This window comes from Coregonus lavaretus (genome assembly GCF_964263955.1).
Source record: "Coregonus lavaretus genome assembly, contig: HAP1_SCAFFOLD_850, whole genome shotgun sequence".
Classification (NCBI taxonomy): domain Eukaryota; kingdom Metazoa; phylum Chordata; class Actinopteri; order Salmoniformes; family Salmonidae; genus Coregonus; species Coregonus lavaretus.
This window is the reverse complement of record NW_028163490.1, coordinates 13656-37164: the sequence shown is the minus strand read 5'-3', so window position 1 is coordinate 37164 and position 23509 is coordinate 13656. Positions and strand designations below refer to the sequence as shown.

At 43.3% G+C, this 23509-nt stretch overlaps 1 protein-coding gene across 1 annotated transcript; it reads right to left on the bottom strand.

Annotated features, from left to right (window-relative positions):
* Window positions 1-1708: 1708 nt before the first annotated feature.
* Window positions 1709-21797, bottom strand: LOC311118070 (TGF-beta-activated kinase 1 and MAP3K7-binding protein 1-like). Its single transcript, XM_084192942.1, has 12 exons — window positions 21751-21797; window positions 19650-19780; window positions 18112-18265; window positions 17858-17944; window positions 17405-17543; window positions 15346-15462; window positions 14046-14157; window positions 6627-6771; window positions 6128-6341; window positions 4510-4675; window positions 3255-3347; window positions 1709-3114 (listed from the first exon to the last, which is right to left on the bottom strand). Exons 1-12 carry the CDS (start codon window positions 21781-21783, stop codon window positions 2979-2981), a joined length of 1527 nt encoding a protein of 508 aa, XP_084049068.1. The 5' UTR covers window positions 21784-21797; the 3' UTR covers window positions 1709-2978.
* Between the last annotated feature and the right edge of the window lie 1712 nt (window positions 21798-23509).

Sequence of the window (23509 nt, the reverse complement as noted above, 5' to 3'; positions counted from 1 at the left end):
AAGAGAGAGACGGGAGCTTGTTTCCCTTGAGATGGGTCTGAATCTCAGAACTGAATTCAAGGGGGGAGGGGGTTACAGAAACATGCGAAGGAAAGAGAGCTCTCTCTGTGGAACGAGGACACACATTACTCACACTTTTACCGCCCCAGAACTAAAGCTAAAGACAACCAAGATATTTCTGAAAAAATTAAAACGCTCCTTTCTACATCTTTAGACTATGTTGATAGAAAGATATACATTGTGATTCCTTTGTTTGGGATGTTTACAGCCCCGTGTAGCTCAGTTGGTAGAGCATGGCGCTTGCAACGCCAGGGTTGTGGGTTCGTTTCCCACGGGGGGCCAGTATGAAAATGTATGCACTCACTAACTGTAAGTCGCTCTGGATAAGAGCGTCTGCTAAATGACTAAAATGTAAATGTAATAAACAGGCTGATTGATCAATCAACTCCCCCTTTTTACCTCTAAACTACGACGGTAGATCGATAGACATTGAAATTACTTTCCAATTGCTTTTATTGTAAGCAATAAATTTCGATCGATTAAATACTTATTCATAGAGCTAATCAATAATCCATAAAGCAATCTCAACCCTGCACCTGACACTATATGCCCTACCTTCATGAATAATTAATTCAAAACGTCTGTTTAAGATTCAAGACAAATATATATATTTTTTGATCCAAAGATATTCCCAAGAGTAACTGACATTGAATGTTCCATTCCTCAACTCGTTTTCATCATAACATTGTAATTACTGTTCAAAGCGTGCGTTACAAATGGCACCCGATTCCCTTTATATGTACTTCTGACCAGATGTCATCCTATTACCTTTATACCCGATTCCCTTTATAGTGCACTTCCTTTGGTCAAAAGTACTGCACTATATAGGGAATAGGGTGCTATTTGGGACAACCCTTATTTAAAGAGGGTTGACAAAGAAGAGTTGTGTGTAAAGTGTGAGAACTTCCTAAATCTGACACTGAGCGGGGCTGTAGCTCAAGGCACAGACGTCTGTTTACTTGCTTGTTGAAAGGTAGTCTGCTGAATCAAGGATTATACCTCTTTTCAATCTTTCTTTCCTTCCTTCCTTCTTTCTTTCCCTCTAAAAGACAACAGCCTGTCTATCTTTTCTCCCTGTTCTCTCTTTCTCCGAGGTACAGTCACTTAGTTTACTCAGTCAGTCACTTAGTTTACTCAGTCAGTCACTCAGTCACTCACTTAGTTCACTCAGTCACTCACTTAGTTCACTCAGTCACTCACTTAGTTCACTCAGTCACTCACTTAGTTCACTCAGTCACTCACTCAGTTCACTCACTCAGTCACTCACTTAGTTCACTCAGTCACTCACTTAGTTCACTCAGTCACTCACTTAGTTCACTCAGTCACTCAGTCACTTATTTCACTCAGTCAGATTGGGCCCAATGAAATCAATGTAATACAAAACCTTCTATACCTTGATCACCTACTTGGCTATTAAAAGTATGGGAATGTATGCACTCCTACTGTAAGTGGCTCTGGATAAGAGCGTCTGCTAAATGACTAAAATGTCAATGTAAAAGAGGCAGTAGTTGAAGGTTGAAGAGCGTCTGCTAAATGACAAATGTAAAAGAGGCAGTAGTTGAAGGTTGAAGAGCGTCTGCTAAATGACTAAAACGTAAACAAGAGACAGTAGTAGAAGGATTTGGAAGTCAAAACGACATCGCAGAAGTCACACTTATTTCTATCATTTACTTTCACAATGCACCCTATCTCCAAGGAGTCAAAACATACAGAACATGTATAAAGCATACATAAACATATATAAAGCTTCAGGGTCAATAGAATTTCAATTCAGGAAGGGAAAAGAGATACGTAGTCAGTTGTACAACTGAATGCATTCAACTGAAATGTGTCTTGTGTATTTATTGAATCCAAGCCCTCTGAATAAGAGAGGTGAGGGTGCTGCCGTAATCAACGTCCACATCGATTAAGTACACTGACATTTCAATTCCAAATCTCTTCAACGCTTTTCAATGAGGGAACTTTGGAATTTGTTCACTTTCTGAAATTGAAATGGTAGTGACCCTAACCCTGACATATACATAAAATATATAACCATACATAAAATAAACATACATTAGATGTACATGATTTCATGACTATAAAAAAAAATTCAAATAAAAATCACCTCAACTGCCCATCTCTCCTCCAATGAGCAACTCTCCAGACCAAATATGGATAGAGCAGAGAAAGAGAGAGGGAGGTGGAAAGAGAGAGAAAGGGGTTGGGTGGAGAAAGAGAGAGAAAGGGGTTGGGTGGAAAGAGAGAGAGAAAGGGGTTGGGTGGAAAGAGAGAGAGAAAGAGAGAGGGGGAAAGAGATCAAAGGAGAGGTACAGTAACAAGAGCAGCTGAGATGAGTCCCTTCACTTGTCAGCTAATTATGTAATGTGTCATCCGCACTTAACCCCACCTCCTCCTTCCCACCGCCCTCCCTTGGTCACAGACAGACTGATAGAGAGCAGGTGACAGGAGCTACAAACGCCAGCCAACATACACTCACTGACTGTCTGTTGGGAGTCAATTCAGTCCATTCAGGTAGATCTGGGGCCGTATGTATCAAGCATCTCAGATTAAGCACACTGATCTAGGATCAGGTCACCCCTGTCCATATAATCGTATTCATTGTTATCTAAAGCAAAACGGATCCTCAAACAGCCCTCCTACCTGCATAACTGTTGTCCACCTGACCCATCAATAACATTACCTTCATGGCATGTAACAAACATGTTATCAGTTATTGTAAAAGGAATAGTTGTGATAAAGTAAAAAAATATATATATACTTTTCTACCCAAGGATGCCATATCAGTTGCACCGCCAAAATCCATCACACATCCCCTCCAATGCATTCCTATACCTCCCTCCCTCAAAAGAGCAGTTATCACTCTATTAACACCAAACCTTGTCCCCACAAAAATCCATTCCTCCCATCCGCCTCCATCACTGAGGCCCCAGCCCGGCCGAGGACCCCTGTGTCCCCAGGTCCGACCCCCACAGCCGGTAGAACTGAGTGAAGTCAACATAGGGTGGGACCCGTCCTGTCTCGTCTGGCTGGACAGCCTGGCTGCCACGCTGTCTGGAGAGAGTACAATACAATGGATATGTTAGTTAGAATATAATCTTCCTAGAAACAGAATAGATACCATCCCGCCCGGGACTTGAACCGGCAACCTTTCGGTTACCGGTCCCCTTCTCTAACCCCACCGAGCTACCTACCTGAAGAGGCTGCCTCCGTCTCCTGAAGAAGAGCTGGAGCTCTGGGTAGTCTGGGTATTGATGGAGGACTGGAGCGTGGTGGTGGGACTCTGGCTGCGGGGTGGGATAGGGGGCGGGAGGGGGGCGAGAGGGCGTGGGGGGAGAGGGGGAAGAGAGGGAAGAGGGGAGAGACAGAGCTCATTTATAGACTGGAGGATGTCAAGGGAGGAACGGCGGACGACGCTGGGTAGAGGGAGAGTGCTACAGGTGACAAAGGAGGTGAAGAGAAAGAGATGGAGGGAGGGAAAGGTGAGTAGAAGAAACAGGGGAAATAATAGATGGAGGATGGGAAAACGAGGGAGCATTAGGAGGAGATTCAGAGAAGGAAAAGAAAGAAGGAAGGAGAGAAAAGAATGGTAGGAGGAATGAAGCAATCAACGATTCAGAACAGGGGCATGCACACGTCTCTAACCACAACATAACATGACGTCAAAATCAAAGGAAATAAAGTAACTATGGAAGAACGTGTTGGTCTTTGCTCAGTCCAACAACTACAGACTACGGTTGATCTGAAATGACCCTAAAAACCCCAAATGAAAATGTAAAATGAACTTAAAACTAAAACCATGCAACTGGCTTTGAAACCATCGTCTACACTTGTTGGAGTATAGCCAAGAACACAAGATCATCCATCCCTGCAAAAGTCTGGAAATGTGGGTTAAGCTCGGTGCACACCACGCATGTGTGTATGCATTCTGGCTGGGCGATATATCGTGAATACCAGTATAATGGTATGGATCCACATACCGGTATGGATTTTTACAATACCGTTTTTTACTATATACCATTAAAATCACTTTCATTTCATTTGTTGCCGTGCAAGGGTCTCATAAAGGTCTCATAACTACTCATAAAACATATTTACAACTTTTATATTCAGAAACATAAACACCTTCAAAAATGACACAAATATTGTGATATGATGTGTTGGCCATAACACCCAGCACTAGCATGCGTGTGTGAGAGCAAGCCTGCATGTGTATGCTATCTGTGCCCTCCTCCAGGGAAAAAGCTGTGTTAGTCCCGTTGGGGTGTGTGTGTGTGTATGTGTTATTAGCTCGGTGTGTGTGTGTGTATGTGTTATTAGCTTGGTGTGTGTGTGTGTGCGCTTTGGGTGAGTTGCTATGGATAAATCTGCTACACGGCATATATGATATATATTACCCAGGTGTGTGTGTGGGTGTTATTACCCAGGCGTGTGTGTGGGTGTTATTACCCAGGCGTGTGTGTGGGTGTGCCCTCCTCCAGAGTGGAGGCTGTGTTGGTCCCGTTGGTGAGGGTACCCCCCTGAGAAGGCATGACCAGGGAGAGGGTGACGCTGGTCTTACTGGTGCTGCTGGGGCAGTTGGAGTAGGGCACCGACACTGGGTAGATACGACCACCTAGCGGACAGAGGGGGGAGAGAGAGTTCATCTAGTATTATAGTAGTAATATAGTGAAGCTGGGGCAGTTGGAGTAGGGCACCGACACTGGGTAGATACGACCACCTAGCGGACAGAGGGGAGAGACAGCAGAGAGACAGAGTTCATCTAGTATTATAGTAGTAATATAGTGAAGCTGGGGCAGTTGGAGTAGGGCACCGACACTGGGTAGATACGACCACCTAGCGGACAGAGGGGAGAGACAGCAGAGAGACAGAGTTCATCTAGTATTATAGTAGTAATATAGTGAAGCTGGGGCAGTTGGAGTAGGGCACCGACACTGGGTAGATACGACCACCTAGAAACATAGTAAAACACAAGTAAAATGGTTAATTCAATTAGCTGGAATTAGATGAAGAATTCAAGCTTTCCTGTTCATTTGGTATTGAGGTCTACCTGCAGACGACCAGAAATGCATCTTGAGACTGTTTGAATGCATGAGAGTAATTATAAAGAATATGAACTGAGGTATAACTCAGTTAGACCCTCATCTGCAAGGCTCAAGCTCTACTGAAGGCTCTTGACTCTGTATCAGACGTCTAACTCACCATTGTGATCTCTACAGTGCTGTCAGGTGGACATCATTAGCAACATGCAGGCTCAAACACTGGTTCATTCTTATTCAGACCATTTAAGGAAAACGGACATTTTATCTATCCTCTATTCTAGCACGAAATGAGAACACATACAAGCTCAGATCTCAATCTTGTTTTATGCTAACAGTCCCGAAAATTAGAACCAAGTATGGAAAAAGGTCCTTTCATTACTCAGCCCCCTCCAAGCCAACCTAAAACTCCAGGACCTGGTGTCCCTGGAGGAGTTCAAAGGACAAATAGATGAACAGGTTGTAGCTGTTTCTAGTTGTAACCCCATGTCACTAGTTTGCATTCACTTATGTAAGGAAGCCTGTTGTTTTATAATAAATAATAATACTATGCCATTTAGCAGACGCTTTTATCCAAAGCGACTTACAGTCATACGTGCATACATTTTTTTTTTGTGTATGGGTGGTCCCGGGGATCGAACCCACTACCTTGGCGTTACAAGCGCCGTGCTCTACCAGCTGAGCTACAAACAAACATGCCTTCACACACACAGTTTGTTTGCAGTTATATTTGTGCTGTTGCCAGTGTCTTCTGTCTGTGTTGTCTGTTTAGACTTACATTGTTTTTAGTTTTTATCCCAGCCCCCGTCCCCACAGGAGGCCTTTTGCCTCTTGCCAGGCCGTCTTTGTAAATAAGAATGTGTTCTTAATTGACTAACCTGGTTAAATAAAGGTCAAATAAATAAATGTTAAATAAATAAAGGTGAAATCAATAAAGGTGAAATCAATACAATTTGGCCTGATATAGTTGATCATGTTGAAGATGAGAGGGTTTCTGCTCTCTGTATGTGTGTGCCTCCTCCACCTACCCTGTGTGGGTGTGAGCGCGCCGTCGGCCAGCGTGTAGTTGAGTGTGCGTATCAGCAGAGTCATGTCTTCGTGGCGGGAGCAGTTGGACGCCCTCTGGCGTCCGCTGGCGTAGACATCGTGGTGCAGCCGCTTGACCCGCTCCACCACCGACTGGGCCACGGCCTCCAGGGTTCCCTGTTGGGCTAGTTCTGCTGCTACCATAGCTACCATCTCCTAGAAGAGGGGGAGGAGAGAGGGGAAAATGTTGCAATGTTTAATGTCATGGGGATATCAACTGAAATCAGGGGGGAGAGAGACAGTTGGAGGGAGGGAGGCAAAGGAGGAGAGGTAGAGAGGGGTGGATGATGTTGGAGTTGGGAAGAGGGAGAGTAAGAGGTGGTGGTGAACTATGACGATTGGAAAGACTAGCACCGTCCTCCTTGGAACGAGGTCTTTATCAAAGAAGCTTGTTGTGAATGTATTGGTTAAGTGGTTCATTATATAAGTGAATGCACCCACCTGATTGGCTTGTTCTGGTCCGTGGGCGGACTCCAGGGCTTTGATGAGCCCCTCTGACATCAGCAACAGGAAGCCCGTCACGCCCTCTAACGATTGGCTGGCCTGGATCTCCGGCTCTGCTATGATTGGCTTGTTCTTGGCGGCACTGATGGTCGTGGGCAGGGCATGGAGGAAGAGGAAGGAATAAGACGGACAGATCGATAGAGGAGAGTGAGAGCGAGTGAGAGAGGAGAAAGGAAAGAAAGGAGAAAAGAGAGCGATGAGATAAGAGGAAGTGCAGCAAAACGTTGTTTCCAATCTACAATACAATCTAAAGTGGATCCTACAGCTATTGTATGCAGTAATCATGTGCCTATGAACAAGAGTTATACTGTTAGCACTGAGGCAGTGTGCCCTAGTAAGAAGTCCACTGTGTGCAGCTCACCCTGCACTAACATAAATAACATGAGCATGTCTACTTCTGCTAAGCTTTCCAGTAAAGCAATGAAAACAATCAAGCATCTCAGAAAAGTGCTAAAAATAGCCCACGTTAACATATGTAGCTTAAGAAATAAGGTTCATTAAATCATTTTTTTGCTAGTAACAGATGACATTCATATTCTGACAATCTCTGAAACTCACTTAGATAATACCTTTGATGATATAGTGGTCGCAACACATGGTTATAACATCTACAGAAAATACAGAAATGCCAAAGGTGGAGGTGTTGCTGTTTATATTCAGAACCACATTCCTGTAAAGCTTAGAGAGAATCTCATGTTAAATACTGTTGAAGTAATATGGCTACAGGTTCATCTGCCTCACCTAAAGCCCATTCTGGTGGGAAGCTGCTATAGACCACCAAGTGCTAACAGTCAGTATCTGGATGTGTGAAATGCTTGATAATGTATGTGATATCAACAGAGATGTACTCCCGAGTGGCGCAGTGGTCTAAGGCACTGCATCGCAGTGCTAGCTGTGCACGAGGACACTAGAGATCCTGGTTCGAATCCAGACCCATGGGTCGCGCACAATTGGCCCAGCGTCTTCCAGGGTAGGGTGGGGAATGGCCGGCAGGGATGTAGCTCAGTTGGTAGAGCATGGCGTTTGCCACGCCAGGGTTGTGGGTTCAATTCCCACGGGGGGCCAGTATGAAAAAAATAATCATAATGTATGCACTCACTAACTGTAAGTCGCTCTGGATAAGAGCGTCTGCTAAATGACTAAAAAATATATATATATACAGTGGGGAGAACAAGTATTTGATACACTGCCGATTTTGCAGGTTTTCCTACTTACAAAGCATGTAGAGGTCTATAGTTTTTATCATAGGTACACTTCAACTGTGAGAGACGGAATCTAAAACAAAAATCCAGAAAATCACATTGTATGATTTTTAAGTAATTAATTTGCATTTTATTGCATGACATAAGTATTTGATCACCTACCAACCAGTAAGAATTCCGGCTCTCACAGACCTGTTAGTTTTTCTTTAAGAAGCCCTCCTGTTCTCCACTCATTACCTGTATTAACTGCACCTGTTTGAACTCGTTACCTGTATAAAAGACACCTGTCCACACACTCAATCAAACAGACTCCAACCTCTCCACAATGGCCAAGACCAGAGAGCTGTGTAAGGACATCAGGGATAAAATTGTAGACCTGCACAAGGCTGGGATGGGCTACAGGACAATAGGCAAGCAGCTTGGTGAGAAGGCAACAACTGTTGGCGCAATTATTAGAAAATGGAAGAAGTTCAAGATGACGGTCAATCACCCTCGGTCTGGGACTCCATGCAAGATCTCACCTCGTGGGGCATCAATGATCATGTGGAAGGTGAGGGATCAGCCCAGAACTACACGGCAGGACCTGGTCAATGACCTGAAGAGAGCTGGGACCACAGTCTCAAAGAAAACCATTAGTAACACACTACGCCGTCATGGATTAAAATCCTGCAGCGCACGCAAGGTCCCCCTGCTCAAGCCAGCGCATGTCCAGGCCCGTCTGAAGTTTGCCAATGACCATCTGGATGATCCAGAGGAGGAATGGGAGAAGGTCATGTGGTCTGATGAGACAAGATTAGAGCTATTTGGTCTAAACTCCACTCGCCGTGTTTGGAGGAAGAAGAAGGATGAGTACAACCCCAAGAACACCATCCCAACCGTGAAGCATGGACGTGGAAACATCATTTTTTGGGGATGCTTTTCTGCAAAGGGGACAGGACGACTGCACCGTAATGAGGGGAGGATGGATGGGGCCATGTATCGCGAAATCTTGGCCAACAACCTCCTTCCCTCAGTAAGAGCATTGAAGATGGGTCGTGGCTGGATCTTCCAGCATGACAACGACCCGAAACACACAGCCAGGGCAACTAAGGAGTGGCTCCGTAAGAAGCATCTCAAGGTCCTGGAGTGGCCTAGCCAGTCTCCAGACCTGAACCCAATAGAAAATCTTTGGAGGGAGCTGAAAGTCCGTATTGCCCAGCGACAGCCCCAAAACCTGAAGGATCTGGAGAAGGTGTGTATGGAGGAGTGGGCCAAAATCCCTGCTGTAGTGTGTGCAAACCTGGTCAAGACCTACAGGAAACGTATGATCTCTGTAATTGCAAACAAAGGATTATGTACCAAATATTAAGTTCTGCTTTTCTGATGTATCAAATACTTATGTCATGCAATAAAATGCAAATTAATTACTTAAAAATCATACAATGTGATTTTCTGGATTTTTGTTTTAGATTCCGTCTCTCACAGTTGAAGTGTACCTATGATAAAAATTACAGACCTCTACATGCTTTGTAAGTAGGAAAACCTGCAAAATCGGCAGTGTATCAAATACTTGTTCTCCCCACTGTATATATATATATATATATTTTTTTTTTTTTTCCTGGGTGATTTAAATATTGACTGGCTTTGATCACACTGCCCACTCAAGAGAAAGCTTCAAACTGTAACTAGTGCCTGCAACCTTGCTCAGGTTATCAGTCAACCTACCAGGGTAGTTACAAACAGCACAGGATTTAAATCATCAACATGTATTGATCACATCTTTACTAATGCTGCAGAAAGCTTTAAAGCAATATCCAAATCCATCGGATGTAGTGATCACAACATATCTAGGAAAACCAAAGTTCCAAAGGCTGGGCCTAATATAGTGTAAAAGAGGTCATACAATAAGTTTTGTAGTGATTCCTATGTTGTTGATGTAAATAATACTTGTTGGTCTGTGGTGTGTAATGAAGAGCAACCAGACGCTGCAGTCATTCATTGAATCAGATGGCTCATTCATCACAAAACCCACTAATATTACCAATTACTTTAAGGATTTGTTTCATTGGCAAGATCAGCAAATTTAGGCATGATACGCCAGCAGCAAATGCTGACACTACACATCCAAGTATAACTGATCAAATTATGAAAGACTAGCATTGTAATTTTGAATTCCGTAAAGTGTGTGGAAGAAGCGAAACAATTATTGTTGTCTATCAACAATGACAAGCCACAGGGGTCTGACAACTTGGATGGAAAATTACTGAGGATAATAGCGGACGATATTGCCACTCCTATTTGCCATATCTTCAATCTAAGCCAGGCCTGGGCAAAGGCCGGCCTGGGGGCCGTGTGCGGCCCACGACCTGATTCAATACGGCCCACGGAATCATGCTCAGATCACATAAAGAATTTGCAATAGTAAAGTTTTGAAAAACGTATTTGCTATTCAAATTAAAAGCCCAATGAATGCTCGCCTTTGTGTAATGATTTAACTCCCACCACTTGCGGGACATTTATTTTGAAGGCATGCATAAATAACAACTGCACGAGGACAGACAGTGACTGACAGGCTGACACATACGTCAGTTACAAATAGTAGCTAGCTAGAAATTGCGCAAAAATGAGTTTTTCAAAGAAAAGGAAAGTAGACAATGAATGTAGGATGTTCCAGCAAGAGTGGACATCGAAATATATCTTTATTGAGGTATCAGGGAAAGCTGTCTGCTTAGAGAGCATTGCTGTCTTGAAAGACTACGACTTGTCCCGACAATTCCAGACGAAGCATGCAGATAAATATAGGAATATGTCTTCTGAGCAGAGGGCAAGTGCATCGAAAGAGTTGCTTTCTCAGTTGCAAAAGCAGCAAGGACTTTTCACAAAACTGCATTCAGCAAACGACGGAATTGCGTGAGCTAGCTATGTACTGTCCCACAGAATTGCTAAACATAGCAAGCCATTCGCTGAGGACTCTGCAGCAATACTTTGCCCCGACAAGAAAGAGCTGTTTGAAAACGTTTCCCTGTCAAGACGAACAGTGACACCTCTACGGAAGCACAGTTCCCGCTCAGCCCAGTCAAAGCTATTCGCTGCTCTGGCACCCCAATGGTGGAACAAGCTCCCCCACGATGCCAGGACAGCGGAGTCACTGACCACCTTCCGGAGACACTTGAAACCCTACCACTTTAAGGAATACCTGGAATAATCTAACAGTAATCCTTCTACACACTCCCCCTCCCCCAGTGGTGGTTGTCCCACTGGCTATCCTAAGTTGAATGCACCAATTTGTAAGTCGTTCTGGATAAGAGTGTCTGCTAAATGACTTAAATGTAAATATGGAACAACAGTTGAAAGACAGGGTAAAGGATTTCACCCATTTCTCCTTGGCCCTGGATGAGAGCAGTGATGCACGTGACACGCGCAGTTGTTGATATTCTTACGAGGCATAACTCCAGACTTTGAAATTACAGAGGAGCTTGCTTCAGTGCAGTCAATGAAGAGCACAAACACAGGGAAATATTTATTGGAGGAGGTTAATAAGTGTGTAGCAAAGCTGGGACTGGGTTTTGAAAAGTTATCCAGTGTGACCACTGATGTGTTCCCAACCTTGACAGGAAAAAACGTTGGCCTTTTGAAAAGGATACAAGATCAAGTAGCTGAGCTGAACCCAGATCAGAAAATAATTTTCCTGTATTGCATTATTCATTAGGAGGTGCTTTGTAACTGTGTTCAGAAAATGAGCCATGTTGTGGATTCAGTCACTAAAGCGGTAAACTTCATAAGAGCAAAATCTTTAAACCACAGACAGTTTGTCTCACTGTTGGAAGAGACAGAGTCGGGTCATGCAGCTCTCCCCTACCACACAAACGTGAGATGGCTGAGTTTGGGGAAAGCGCTTAAAAGGGTGTGGGACCTGAAGTCGGAGATTGCTGAGTTTTTGCAAATGAATGGAAAATATGTGGATTTCCCTCAACTGCAAGATAAAGAATGGTTGGCTGATTTTGCCTTCACCGTGGACATCATGGCCCTCATGAATGAACTGAATTCCAAACTACAAGAGAAGGGCCTTTTTGCACATCAGATGTACAGCCTTGTCAAAGTCTTCAAGGGAAAATTACTCCTCCTGGAGTAATGGATGTGGTTAATTTCTGTGCATATTAAAAAAGTAAAATAAGTAGCATATCTGGACATGATTTACAGTAGATATATCTGTCAACACAGTCATACACATGATGTATAATCCTGTAATATGATTCTGGCCCACGATGGCAAAAATATATTCTAATGTGGTCCTCCATGGAAAATAATTGCCCAGGCTTGATCTCAGCCTACTAGAAAGTGTGTGCCCTCAGGCCTGGAGAGAAGCAAAAGTAATTACGGTACCCAAGAATAGTAAAGCCCCCTTTACTGGCTCAAATAGCCGACCAATCAGCCTGTTATCAACCCTTAGTAAACTTTTGGAAAAAATTGTGTTTGACCAGATACAATGCTATTTTACTGTAAACAAATTGACAGACTTTGAGCATCCTTAAAGTTAAAGGGAAGGGCATTCTACAAGCTCAGCACTTACACTGAGAGAAATTGATAAAAAAGATTGTGGGAGCTGTTTTGTTAGACTTCAGTGCAGCTTTAGACATTATCGATCATAGTCTGCTGATGGAAAACGTATGTGTTATGGCTTTACACCCCCTGCTATATTGTGGATAAAGAGTTACCTGTCTAACAGAACACAGAGGGTGTTCTTTAATGGAAGCCTATCCAACATAATCCAGGTAGAATCAGGAATTCCCCAGGGCAGCTGTCTAGGCCCCTTACTTTTTTCAATCTTTACTAATGACATGCCACTGGCCTTGAGTAAAGCCAGTGTGGCTATGTATGCAGATGACTCAACACTATTCACGTCAGCTTCTACAGCGAGTGAAATCACTGCAACACTTAACAAAGAGCTGCAGTTAGTTTCAGAATGGGTGGCAAGGAATAAGTTAGTCCTAAATATTTCAAAAACTAAAAGCATTGTATTTGGGACAAATCATTCACTAAACCATAAACCTCAACTAAATCTTGTAATACATAATGAGGGATTGAGCAAGTTGAGGTGACTAAACTGCTTGGAGTAACTCTGGATTGTAAACTTGTCATGGTCAAAACATATTGATACAACAGTAGCTAAGATTGGGAGAAGTCTGTCAATAAAAAAGCGCTACTCTGCCTTTTTAACAACACTATCAACAAGGCAGGTCCTACAGGCTCTAGTTATGTCGCACCTGGACTACTGTTAAGTCGTGTAGTCAGGTGCCACAAAGAGAGCTAACATTAATAAAATGCATGTAAATCTCTCATGGCTCATTGTGGAGGAGAGATTGACTTCATCATTACTTGTTTTTGTAAGAAGTGTTGACATGCTGAATGCACCGAGGTGTCTGTTTAAACTACTAGCACACAGCTCGGACACCCATGCATACCCCACAAGACATACCACTAAAGGTCTCTTCACAATCCCCAAGTCAAGAACAGATTATGGGAGGCGCACAGTACTACATAGAGCCATGACTACATGGAACACTATTCCACATCAGGTAACTGATGCAAGCAGGAGAATCAGATTTAAAAAACAGATAAAAATACACCTTATGGAACAGCGGAGACTGTGAAGACACACACACAGGCACACATACACATGATAAGACACACACTCTACACACACGTACACATGGATGTTGTATTGTAAATATGTGATAGTGGCCTGAGGGAACACACTAAATGTATAGGGTAAAGTGTTATGAAATGTAACGTCATGTAATATTTCCAACTGTATATAACTGCCTTAATGTTGCTGGACCCCAGGAAGAGTAGCTTCTGCCTTGGCAGCAGCTAATGGGGATCCTTAATAAATACAAATATGAAAGTGGAGCGTTTTTCCACTTGAAATCTCGTACTCAGTCTACCTACCGCTATGCAGCACTGAAGAAATCCAATGGGGAAACTCAATTAAGTGCATTTTTCTGTGGATGAGTTTAATCCTATTCAAAGATCCAGCCTTATTTTCATCCTTTTGGCTCAGCTACAGAGGACAGCAGGAAATTGAAGTTCTGAGCCTTTGTGTGTGTGTGTGTGTGTGTGTGTGTGTGGGTGTGTAAATGCATGTACACGCGTTAGTGTGTCTGTGTACGCCTACCTCAACAGATCTATATCTGTATAGTTATATTTAACCCTGTAGTCTCCAATCCTCCTGGTGCTGCTCTGACCAGCTATCAGACCAGCCTGACGAAGACCAGACACATCAAGACCTGGGAGATGGAGGGAGGAGAGGAGGGGGAAGGAGAAGATGAGGGGAAAAGTGGGATCAGGTGGAGAAGAGGAGAGCGGAGGAGAGGTGAAGGGGAGTGGAGGATGAGATGGGGGAAAAGACAGGGTGGGAGGAGGGGATGAGGTGGAGAAGAGGAGAAGAGGTGAAGGGGAGTGAAAGAGGGAACAAGGAAACAGAAAGAAAGGGATGAGATGAGGAGAGCAGACGTAAAGGACGAATGAAGGAGAGATGGGAGAGATAGGTGGAGGTGATGAAAGTAAGAGAGGGAGGGGAGGAGAAGAGAAGGGAGGAGAGGGGAAGGAGAAGAGGTCACCTTCAACCAGGGTTTGTGTTTTCCAATTAATTGACCCCCATTCCATTTTAAAGGCAGACTCAGAGATATGACGTAGGTGCACAAAGTAAAACAGCATGGTGGGTCAATTTCCACAACAACTAAGAGCGTTGAAGCGCAAGGCTCAACTCCTCAGCTGTTTTAGTCCCGTAGCTTCCAGGCTGTAACAGCATGAAGTGAACCCATGCACAGACACTGTGTGTGACCGTGTGAGAGCCATGTCTTTCATCTAGCGCATCCCAATGTCTGCGCTGCTGCTCGTGGCAATGTCATTTCGCTGAGTCTACCTTTAATAATTAAATGAATTACACAAGCTATTTAATCATTATCCCTGGGGTGAGAGAGAGGCTGAGAGCGAGAGAACAGAAAGAGAGAGAGGTAGGGGAGAGGTGGAGTGTATGTTTGTAAGACTGTAAAAACACCAGGAAATCAGCTCCAATTGATTTTAATTTTGTAAATCTGTTTGCAAATTCCCACGCACAGACAGTCAGGACACCCGTTTTAACATCCCATCGGAAAGACGGCACCCTACGCAGGACAATGTTCCCAAATGTAATCAAGGTTTAGTCAGATACTATATATGTTTAGGCTTCTTGCGGTCAATTTGCAGTCTAAAAAGATATATTATTTATTATGTTCCAGCCCCCCGACCATCCGCTCAAGAAAAAATTGGCCCGCGGCTGAATCTAGTTGATGATCCCTGCCATAACATATGATATGGTTAGCTGATACGTAAAATACCTATCCAGGCAATGTAAGACCTGGCATACGTCAGCAACATCTGAGCAGGGGAACACGACCTGTGTGTGTGTGTGTGTGTGTGTGTGTGTAACTCACCCAGCCCAGCCAGTCTCTGCAGCTCGTCCTCATTCTCTGTGGTGTGAGGTCGTCCGATCTGGATCACCTGGTTCTGACCGTCGCTGGTCGACTTACACAGCAGGGCCCGGTTGGTACCTGAACACAACACAACCATTAGACCACAATACAAACAGTCTGGTTGGTACCTGGACCACAACACAACCACCCATAAAAATTTAATACAGTAAGAGAGTCTGGTTGATCCCTGGACCAGAAACAGAACATAATCCAGTATTGTATAATAATACCATTTCATTTCATTTTGTTGATTATTGGTACATTGATTGATTAAAAGGCTGCAGTGGCTGCAAGTACAGCTGACCCCAACAACCTTATCACTAAGATCCCTGACATTGAAACCAGTCTGAAACAGTCACTGTAATGGAGACCTCACTTATGAATTACTTCATTGGTGGCAGGTAGCCTAGCGGTTAAGAGCATTGGACCAGTAACCGAAAGGTTGCTGGTTTGAATCCCCGAGCCGACTAGGTGAAAAACCTGTAAATGTGCCCTTGAGCAAGGCACTTAACCCTAATTGCTCTTGTAAGTCGCTCTGGATAAGACTAAAATGTGAATTAATTAATGAATTAAATGGCTGTAATTGTCTATTAATTGGTCTTTCTGGTTTTAAGACCGGTTGATTAGAATCAAATAAACTAATCAAGATCTCTTGGGTTTTTATGCTGGTGGGTATTAGCTTGGTTAGCATAATGGTAGAGGAGATGTTGTTAACGTCTTGTGTTCCTGACCATGGCATTGCAACAACCTCTACACCCTATCTATCACATCTCAGCAGAAATACAACCTAACAAGCCGATAGGATTCACACACACACACACACACACTATGGAATGAGTCAGGTGACTCTCCACAGCTGGAAACACTTTTCTCCCATAAAGGTTCCGTTTCATTGCCAAGGTCACCTCTCCACTTTGACCCCTGACCCGTACAAAGCTGGTGAGATAGACTGAACAGTCTCCTTCTTTTCCCCTCTCCACCCCTCCCCCGTAATGAACAGCCTTTAGTCCCCCCCCCCCCCTAAATAAATCATTTTCTGTCCTTATTCCACCCTTCAAACACCCAAGGGTCTTTTTCCCCTTCACTCCTCCCCCTGCTTTCTTTACCTTTTATTTGGCCCCCAAATCCCAATTTGAGACAGGCAGAGAGACGGCTAACCATGGGGTGAAAAAAGGACCCCAAATGGCAAGTCTGGAATTGTTGAGACCAAAACGTAGCTTTAAAAGATCCTTTACAATTATGGAGGATTTACATCACCAGTTGAGTTTCTTTTCTATGACCCAATGACTGACACACACACGTCTGTATGGAATAGCCAGACAGATGGTTTAAGGCCTATTGTAATGACGTAATGAGAAATGATTACGAGAATGGGTCTGGTTGTTATATCAACCCACGGTGAAACCCTCAGGAATGTGTGTGTGTTCATTTCAGAAATCTCTTTCTGGCTCTCGGCTAGAATTCTAATTTCCTACCAGAGTGGTCTGGCTTTTGGATTTTTTCAAATAATATATTTAGATGTTTTTCCACTCTCTGGTTCGGGGGGAGGGGGGTCTCACACACACAGATGTAGACAGTAGAAACACATGGGCACGCACACGCACACACACACACAGATGTTGACTAAGAAAATAGTTACAGGGCAGAAAGGCTGGAACAAAGCCCGTTGACGTTCTGAATATAATTTCTAACATGTGTTTTGAATCAGAGCAGTAAATATAATTTTAACGTGTGTGTAAAAGGTCAGTGAGGACTAGGAGGTGTTGGCTCCAGTACCACCAGCAACGCTGGTATACAGGGATACATCTATGGCTCCAGTACCCTTTTTCAGACTGCCAAACCAAACCATACTACGCTGGCTTGAATATGTAATTGTGCCTGTGTGTTTACGTGGCTGTGGTTGTGTTCATGGAAGGCTGTGCCCCTGGATGTGTATGTGAGCTTCCTGTGTCTGTGCGTGTTGTTGTATGTGTATGTGTGTGTGTGTGTGTGTGTGTGTGTGTTGAACAACAGTACGTACCCACGTTGGCGATGTAGAGCTTGTTATTGTGTATCAGAGCCACCACAGCCGTAGCTCCACCAGACACCTCCTGCTCCAGCTCCTTCAGCCTCTCAGAAAGCTTCTGACTCTGGGGGGACAGCTGGTGGAATGATACACCCTGGTGGAGGGAGGGAGGGAGGGGTTGGGGAGGGAGAGGGATGAGGGTGGGCAAAAAAAGTAGAAGATGGGAATAGGAGAGAGAAAGAGATTTAGGAAGGTTAGTTAAGATCGATTCAACGGCTAATGAGACTATATTGATTCCCAATGAGTACATTCTAATATGAACTGTGGTTGCCATGGAAATCAACGGTGCAAAAAGTTCCTAAATCTAAGTTCAATCTCCTGGGAATCAAACAGTAGTACAAAACTTAACACGCTATAATAAGTCACAAGTCTGCACTGTGAGAGTGAGTGACAGAGTGCCATGCTTACCTCAGGTAGCTGAGATTGTATATTAGCCTTTTCTGCCAGAGCGTCACCGATTGTCTCAAAGTAACTCTTCTCTACAACGTCGAAGGCCTTAGGATAAAACAACAGAACCAATGGTATAAACATTCAAATAGCTTTTCTTATGATATGATGCTTCTTTGACTGCGTACTACCTAGAGCAGACAGACAGACAGACGGACAGGCAGACACGCTGATTCAAAGACATAACAGTGGATATCACACACACGCGCGCCTACCTGTGAGAGAATTCTGCGGACATCAGCGTCAGTGTGTGTAGAGTTGAGCTGTCCCAGAAGCAGTTCTGCTGTCAGACACTGAGAGACGAAGCTGGACACTCTGCTCCCATCAAACCCATTAAACACTCCGTACAGGGAACAGCCATCCTCACCTCTGATTGGACAGAAAGAAACAACTCTTTATCTAATTGGTCAAAACAAGAACAACTCTTATATTTGATTGGTCTGTTGTGAGACACTGGTCGAGTTTGTTTTGCATGGCCCGGTTCCCTGTGTGGGCGGAGTTTGCTTATTTTAGACCATTCCATTGGCCCTAATCTCCACCCACCGGGGCACGCAAAACGAACTCACACATTGAGACACAAAGCTGGACACTAACCCTGTACAGAAAACAGCCATCCTCACCTCTGATTGGACAGAAGACAACTCTTTATGTCTGATTGGACAATATTCCTAGAACTCTTACTGGCTGTGTTATCTGCACAGATCACAAGCCTTGGTCAGTGTGAGTATGTAAGCAGGGGTTCCCCTTTTTTGCCCCACGACCCCATTTTGATATTTTTAAAAAAATGTCTAGACCCCCACCATGTAAAACATGTGATGTAATCAACAACGGCCAATGTTTACTTTTTTAATTGGGGCTATGACAGTCTATTACAAATCAGTCTGACAGTACTTTTGACAGTATATCAATATGAAGGAAGAATGGTTTGAAGTAGGGCCGAGACGATACCAGTATTGCGATATTGTTTCAATGACAAAAATGAAAACACAAAGCAGACTTGACTCTCCGGTCCTTTAAAAACCTGCTGTATGTAAAATATTGTGTGCTATAGCTTGGGAAATAAATACATGTGACTCTGGATGTCAATAAATATTGTTTGTTTCCGACATAAGGGCTGTTTTCCTAAAGAAGTTAAATCCGCTTCATGTTTTGTGTACTTGCCATGATACTAAAGTTCTAGCCCTAGTTTGAAGTGACTGAAATGCATCAAAAAGGTATTGGGAAGTTCAGAAGATCATCAGGCAATAATTTTGTATGAACTTCTGTGTAGAACGATAGGGCCTAGTTACTGCCCCCCAGTCTTGATGTAGCGTCTTGTCTTGTCCACTATGTTCTAAATGAGACTTGTGGGCATTGCAGAGGGAAACAGAAGACACATACATGTTTCTGAGAGTCTTATCTTTCAGTAATGTGCTCATAAACTGTTCAAAAGATAGAGCCACATTTGTAGGAAGAAAATAGAAACCGCTCTGTTTATTACAACCACATCTGTTGGCGAACAGAGGTTACTGATGTAACCCTGGTTCTATGAACCAAGCAATTGGCTCCAGTACCACCAGCAACGCTGGTATACAGGGATACATCTATGGCTCCAGCACCCTTTTTCAGACTGCCAAACCAAACCATACTATGCTGGCTTGAATATGTTTTTTCCAGCATGGTTCCCATAGCTATGGTGGATGTGTAACCAGGCCAGGACAGTACAGCTGGGTTTGGCCTTAAAGTGTGAATCAGGCTCAGGTGTCTCAGTTACCTGAACCTGAAGTGTCCGTCCTCGTTGGGGTGGCTCTGGGTGTCCTTTCCGTCGGGTCCATAGGTACAGTTGGGGGCCGTGCCCACCCCACACATCTGACAGAGGGGCAGGTCATCTGTCCAGCTCTGATGCTACCATGGTGGAGATTGAACAATGACATTAGCTAGTGTGTTAGTCATAGAGATCCTACTTATGTAACCTAATTCTATGGTTTTAGTGTTCAGACTTTTCTGACGACCATTGAAATTGTCCTGCTACTTGGCCTGCTAATTGTTTCCTACTAGATTTGAGACCCATATCATACTGTTCTGATGCTGTGGGAAAACACAGATTCATACTTCTGCTTCAGTTTAGGCTTTGATGACCATAGAAACTGTACAATATTCACATAAAAACTTGGCCTCAAACAGTGTAATATTAACAGAAAACGAACAAGTCAAGTGTGTTCAGAATATTTCCCTTTCTTCACTACCATTGGCTAGCTAGATAGAACCAATGATTTGGACAGGGGCGGTGTGTTCATTAGGGTGATATGGGCGACGCACTGCCAAACGGGAAAAGGAAGGGATTTTTTTTCTAATCAATTATATCACGGCAACAGTAGTTATCAGTGTTCTAATCTAGACGTCTGATCTGCCACTAAATGTCCAATCAGGCTAAAGTCGTGCTTCAAATGGCCCCGCCCCTTTTGGGGCGATTTCAGTCAGGTTGAAAATCGCCCCAGAAGTCTCTCATAGACTCTCATGTAAAATCTTTTTTTTTCAAATATCAGAGCTTTCAATACAATCTCTATGGGTTCCGGGAGGGCTTGCATTTACGCGCTTTCGTCATACGTAACATAACCATGAACGTAACTAAGAAAAGAGCGGGTAGCAGCGTCAATCAATTCACGTACTACTGTCAAGATGGCTAGCGTTCAGTGCAACTCGATTGTCTCTTTGAAAGAAGTTCCTTTTTGTCGGCAAACAAATCAAGATAAATTGGCAACGAAACAATTAGGACCTCCCAGACCAAATGTAATAATTCAACAGGTTTCTACTAAAGGGGGAAAGTCCTACACCCGAGGATTTTCAAAAAATTGGTACGAACGAAAAACCTGGCTAGCAGGCTGCGATGTAGCTAATGCAGTCTTCTGCTACCCCTGCTTACTCTTTCACCCTGAAGGCGGCACGGCAGACAGCACCACTTGGACAGCGACTGGTGTAACGGACATGCACCATCTTTCAGAAAAGATTAAGAAACATGAGCTGTCAAAGACCCACATGGATAGCTGTTTGAGATTGTCTGCTTTGGGGAGAGTGAACATTGCCACTCAACTGGATGAGGGATACAGGCTAGCTGTCCACCGCCACAACGATGAGGTTAGCAAGAACCGCCACATCCTCAGCCGGCTAATCCAGTGTGTGAAGTTTTGCGGAGTGTTTGAGTTAGCTTTGCGAGGCAAAGATGAAACTGAGGGCTCCACCAACCCTGGTATTTTTCTTGGACTTGTCAACTTTGTGGCACAATTAGATGAGGTGTTTTATGGAAATGCATATTGTTTATGCAGTGTTGAGGAATGTGAAAGAACACCCTTGATTATTTTTACTGTGATAACTTATTTTGCTTTTGTAAGCCAACACTTTTGAGATCAGTCAATAAATGCTTCTGGTATTGACTTATATGCTGCCCCTGTCTTCATGTTGTTGCTGGACATATCTTTTTTTAAATGTGTGTAGGTCACCTAAATCATCAAAAAAATTGCCCCCCCTGAGTATTTTTTCAGGAGCCGCCACTGGATTTGGATATAACTCAACTGACCCCTGTGGCTAAGAGAAACGCCCCTTAAATAGTAGCTAGCTAAATACATATAAATTGTCAAGTAAAGAACACAAACTTAGTTAGTTTTCTAGCTGGCTAAGCTAGCAATGTTTTTAGCCACGTTAGGCTAGCTTAGCTAGCGGCAGATGCTGTTGCTTGCCGCGCACCCCCACGGGGTTCGTGAACTAGTTGTTTCAATTGACTTTTGGTGAGCTATATTACTTTATTCGAACACAAAATGTGACTGGAGTTGGTTATCAATAAGCACGTCTACAAAAATGAGAAATTATTTTTGTCTTACGCTTTGCATCAGCTGCCGACGCTGGGACGCCATCTTTGACGGAACTGTTTGTGAACTTCATGGGCGTCAACCTTGCGCAGCGATTGCGCATTTGCCTTTCATTTCCTTTATTATAGCGCCATCATGTAGACATTTGTTGTATGACATTTCGAAAGGCGAGGAAGAGGATGGAACATTTTTATCAATTATAATCAGATGTGCTTGCTGAAAGCAAGAACAACTTTTGACATCCGACATATTATTATTATTATCTTTCAGCTGGCACATGTAGCGCCAAAACTGTAAATGCTACCAATACCAAAACAACTTTAAAGTGTGCAGGCTCACTGTCTTCAGTGTTTGGTGCAAATTTCAGGTGTTTAATAGTGATACATTTTCAAAACAGTTTTAATACTTTCTGTCTTATGTTCAGAACCTTTCATTCATTCATTGGCTTTGAACACATCTTTCACTATTTAAGTCATTCATGCAAAATCAAAGTTCATTATGAAATATTTGCTTTAATCACAAATACAATATATGCCATTCAGCAGATGCTTTTATCCAAAGCGAGTTACAGTCATGCGTGCATACATTTTATTTATGGTTGGTCCCAGGACTCAAAACCACTACCCTGGGGCTACAAGTACCATGCTCTACCACCCTTGATAAAGATGAGCAAAAAATACATAATAATACAAATACCGGGATATATTTTAAGTACAATTTTTTTGGACAATTATATTATTTTATACTAATACAATTACTCTGAGGTTAGGCCCCCAGAATGTACACATTTGGCCCAACAGGCGATCAAGCAAGCAGTTCTCTTGCCTTCAGAGAGCCGCGGAAGTGAACAGAGAAGTGGACCTTTACACAGTTGCAATGTTTTGTATAAAACCGATATCGTATCAAATAAATGCAACTGATATCAATACAGATTGTCCATATAGGTGCCCATAACTCTAAAAAAATACAGACAGAGCATCAGTGTAGCTACTAATTTTGTTTATGGTGTGTGGTCTAAGGCACTGCATCGCAGTGCTAGCTGTGCCACTAGAGATCCTGGTTCGAATCCAGGCTCTGTCGTAGCCAGCCGCGACCGGGAGACCCATGGGGCAGCGCACAATTGGCCCAGCGTCGTCCAGGGTAGGGGAGGGAATGGCCGGCAGGGATGTAGCTCAGTTGGTAGAGCATGGCGTTTGCAACGCCAGGATTGTGGGTTCGATTCCCACAGGGGGCCAGTATGAAAAAATAAAACATATAATAATAATAATGTATGCACTCACTAACTGTAAGTCGCTCTGGATAAGAGCGTCTGCTAAATGACTAAAATGTGAAATGTAAATGCTTGCTCAATCATTTGTATGGATCTATAAAGGATTGCTACAGTACACCTTTATCTCTGTAGCTAGATATTGACATTCACAACTATAGTTTGTCATTTAGGCTAGATTTCTTAATCTCTGTACCTAGACAGTGACATTCACAACTATTGTTTATTGTCATGTAGAGTATATTTCTTAATCTCTGTACCTAGACAGTGACATTCACAACTATTGTTCATTGTCATGTAGGCTAGATTTATTAAATTAAACTATAGGCTACTGTACACAGGATCATGTTTGTTCTATTCAACTCTATTCAATGCTACAGTTCCATTCAATAAACAGTTTGTGGCAGACCAGGCGGTTTAATCTACACAGATCAGACACAAGTGTGATACCTCAGTTTCAAGGGTGTTTATTTACAACCATAAAGAAAAAGAAAAGAAACAAGT

Coding starts and splice junctions, on each gene's coding strand:
- LOC311118070 (XM_084192942.1), bottom strand. CDS start 21,783: ATGGCGTCCCAGCGTCGGCAGCTGATGCAAAGC. Junction 19,781..21,750: donor GTCGGCAGCTGATGCAAAGC/GTAAGACAAAAA, acceptor CCACCATGGTAG/CATCAGAGCTGGACAGATGA. Junction 6,342..6,626: donor GACCAGAACAAGCCAATCAG/GTGGGTGCATTC, acceptor CCCCTCTTCTAG/GAGATGGTAGCTATGGTAGC.